Source organism: Octodon degus, unplaced genomic scaffold (assembly GCF_000260255.1).
Source record: "Octodon degus isolate 3935 unplaced genomic scaffold, OctDeg1.0 scaffold00177, whole genome shotgun sequence".
Classification (NCBI taxonomy): domain Eukaryota; kingdom Metazoa; phylum Chordata; class Mammalia; order Rodentia; family Octodontidae; genus Octodon; species Octodon degus.
This window is the reverse complement of record NW_004524753.1, coordinates 652695-656173: the sequence shown is the minus strand read 5'-3', so window position 1 is coordinate 656173 and position 3479 is coordinate 652695. Positions and strand designations below refer to the sequence as shown.

General features: G+C 46.7%; 1 protein-coding gene across 1 annotated transcript; it reads right to left on the bottom strand.

Moving 5' to 3' along the window:
* Window positions 1–1256: 1256 nt before the first annotated feature.
* Window positions 1257–2955, bottom strand: Tmem174 (transmembrane protein 174). The gene is made up of 2 exons (XM_004643495.2): window positions 2226–2955; window positions 1257–2037 (listed from the first exon to the last, which is right to left on the bottom strand). Exons 1-2 carry the CDS (start codon window positions 2849–2851, stop codon window positions 1932–1934), a joined length of 732 nt encoding a protein of 243 aa, XP_004643552.1. The 5' UTR covers window positions 2852–2955; the 3' UTR covers window positions 1257–1931.
* Between the last annotated feature and the right edge of the window lie 524 nt (window positions 2956–3479).

Sequence of the window (3479 nt, the reverse complement as noted above, 5' to 3'; positions counted from 1 at the left end):
GCTGCATGGTTAAGTAGAGGCCTCAATCCTCCCATCTCCAGACTCATTATCAGTGACAAAACTGGGCCCATACCACATACTTTATGGAAGCCAAACCTACCTTTTCATGCTGGGCTGATGCAGACTGGGAATCTGCAGCCGACAGGTGGAGGGAAAACCAAAGTAGTATTACAAGGACATGGATATATAAAAGTAAACATATGTGTTTGTGATCCTTATGTACTATTACAAGAAAAAGAATAGTGGAAACAAAATATGTTCTCAGCACTAATTGTTATCTGACCCATTGTATATTGCCTGAACATCCTTCCAATGACTCCACAGTAGTGATCAAGGACAGGATGCCTGGAGTTCGGCTTCCAGTCAATCTAACAGAGCCATGGTATCATTCACTTAGTTCTTTTCTTATAGAGACCTTAATTTAAAAATTTATCAATTGGACCAAGAGGATGCTTGGATAAATTATAGCAGGGATAACTGACCATACTTTTTTCACTCACACATATATAAAAATCATAGATAGGTGGAGGTGGAGAAAAATGGTGAGTGAAACAGGCCTGTGGGACCCAAGTCATTTATTTACCTGTAGAATGCCACAAGTAATGCCCAATCAAGTCCTTGTCATCTGACTTCCTTCCTGGAGCCCTCCTCTAGGTACCCAGTCTCTCAAATGTAAAGCTTAATAAGCTGAACTTATAAATGGAATCATTTTTCCATCATCTGTCATCAAACTTGAATATAAAAGGCTTTTCCCCTCATATATAAAATAAATCAAAACAATAATATACCAAGCCTAATTACCCATGTTCTTGACAAACTACAGAATTTCAATAGAAAGTAAAAACTACCTATACAAACTTAGTACCAAAACCTTAAAAAGAATCGCTGAAGTTTGTATCTTTCTTTGGGATAAGACACCTTTTGTTGAGTGTCCTTACCTTTGTAGCCTAAGGAAAATGTTTTATTTTAAACCCAAATGCTTTAAAACTGCCTCTTCTAAAGTCAGTGGGTCTGTTATGGTTGCTTATTACACAGTTCAGATTCAAGGAGAAGGACTTCAATCTCTCTGTGAAGAGGATGAGCTCATCTCAGCCAGTAAGATCGCTTCGGTAACGCGTGACTTTCCAATGTTGACACAGCAGCTCTGCTTTAATTTCACAGCTCTCCGGGCTACTGGGCCAGGTTCATGCCCAGCACAACCCTGGAACTGGGGTAGACTAAGATCCCATTCAAATGCATCACACAGAAGGTTTCGGCCTTGCAGAAAACACCAGTGATTTTATTCATGGATCCAGAACATTTACCCAGAACACAGTACATTTGTTTACAACATTATTCTACCATTAGGGTTTAGTCAGACATTCAATACTATTCCAGCAGGAGACATTACTTCATCATATTCCACTTTATTTCTTCACTTATTTCACAGCCCCTAAGATAGCAAGAGTCCTCACAGAAGAGCACCTGGCGATGAAGCTCTTTGGGACCCAGATGGGCACTGGACAACTCCTGATTGAGCCTGCATTCTCGACCCTGCTTCCTTCCCACCCCTTCCTTCACCTGGAAGCTCCTGGGTCTTAGAAGTCGAGATTTTCCCTTGGCTGGAGTTAAAACTGAGACACCAGTACCTTCCCACAGACAGAAGGCAGGATGTTGAGGGACAGGGGAAATGCTTGCTCTTGCACGTAACACAGACAGAATTTCTTACCAGAGAGAATTTGCCACTGAATCTAAAGGAACTTTTCCTACTTAGCCTAATCCTTACCAGTCTGAGACATTTTACTCACTGCTGCCTTTCCCTTTCCCACCTTGAACGTTATCTGTGAGGCTGCCTGGGCTGCTCTGCTTTGACTTCTAAAGATAATAGTACAAGACATTCCAGTTGCCAGGTCACAGTGACATCTGTGCTCATTCCCTTAGCAACAGAGACTCTAGTGAGGAAGGACATAGATTTCCTCATAGGGAGGAGGGGAGAAGCGGGCACGATCCTCCTCTGCCAGCTGCGTCTCTCCTTGCCCATAAGCACCAGCGCTGGACCTGAAACAAAAGCAGAAAACCCAGGTGCATTACAACCCGAAGCCCCCTTGGAAGAATCGGTGACCCCATCCTGAGCAGCAGCCTGCAGAAGGGTCTACACTCACCACCACTGCCCCAGAGACCAGACACAGGCACAGAGCATGGCTGGGACAGCGGGCAGGGGAGCGGCCCCGGTACATGCGGCATACCTGCCATTTCCACTGTGCATGACAGAAGAGTAGTCCTCGCCCTCCACAAACTCAGCATTGTCCTGAGGGCAGATGGTGCAGTACTGAGGAGGGCTCGGCACGGCTCCTACTGCCCCTGGGAAGGGCAGCAGACCACAAGGGTTCGCCATGGACTGCAGGTAGGCGGCGTTCACCCCCATCGGCTCTTGAGACCCATAAGGAGGGGGGATGTACTGCACCACTGTGGCTCCATGGAAGGTGATGGGCTGGTTGATACCAGTGAAAACGAACGACTGTCCTCCTGACGTTTGCTCAGAGTCCAGGACCCTTTCCTCACTTTCTTTGCACAGCTGGCAGGAGAGCATTTTGAACTTGCACACAGAGATCAGGATGAACGTCACCCCGACTGACAGCAGGATGGGCCCGAGCAGCTGGGTCCACTCAAAGTGGGAGACCCCTTGATATTTGATCCAGCCCATGACCGTGAACGTGATCCCCACCAGTCCCAGAAAGATGCCTGAGAAAAGCAAGGTGGCTCCTGCCTTGTCGTCATCAGACACCTGGATGTCAGCGGTACTGGGAGTGTAGGGAGTCAGAGAAAACACATTGAGAGGGAAGTCATCTGGGTGGCTGGTGCTGGACTCCATGGCTGCTCGGATAGCACCCGCGTCTCCGAGGGGAATCACAGGCTCAGGCTAGTTATAAAAGAACTTTGGGCTCCTGTGCTTAACAGAGTATAACACGCAGAGGGCTGAACTTTGTGTAGATGAGTAAAGGTCTGACAAATGAAGCCTGAAGTTTGGTCAGGTTGCCAGCAAGTGGAGGTCTCCGCATTGCAAGTCAGTGGTAGGCTGTTTCTCTAAGCCACATTCACTCATTCAGAAGCCCCTTCTCAGGCCTCTCTGATGCCAGGAGCTGCTTTGCTAGCGCCTTGTGAAGCACTGTTGTGTGGCCCTATTTTGCCCTGTGAAAGCCAGGTTGGTAGAGTGGCAAAGCCGTCTCTAGCTGTGGAGTGGGGGGGACATGGATGTATCTACCACATGTTCTGGAGCCTAACCTAACTTTGCCAATGGATCACTGCATTAGAAATAGGTGAACACCTGCTACTTAAATGTATGCATATTCCTATCCACTTTAGGAATCTCTAGCTATAATGATGCTTGTCTTAGTTTCTGTTGCTCTGACAGAATTCCACAAAGTGCATAGCTTATAAAGAACAAAAGTTTATTTCTCATAGTTCTAAGGGCAGGCAAGACTAGTATCAAAGTGCCAAGG

What these genes read in the sequence shown, in the direction of transcription:
- Tmem174 (XM_004643495.2), bottom strand. Translation starts at nt 2,851, where the DNA reads ATGGAGTCCAGCACCAGCCACCCAGATGACTTCCCTCTCAATGTGTTT. An exon ending in ATGCACAGTGGAAATGGCAG is followed by an intron (nt 2,038 to 2,225) that starts GTATGCCGCATG and finishes CTTTTGTTTCAG; the next exon opens with GTCCAGCGCTGGTGCTTATG.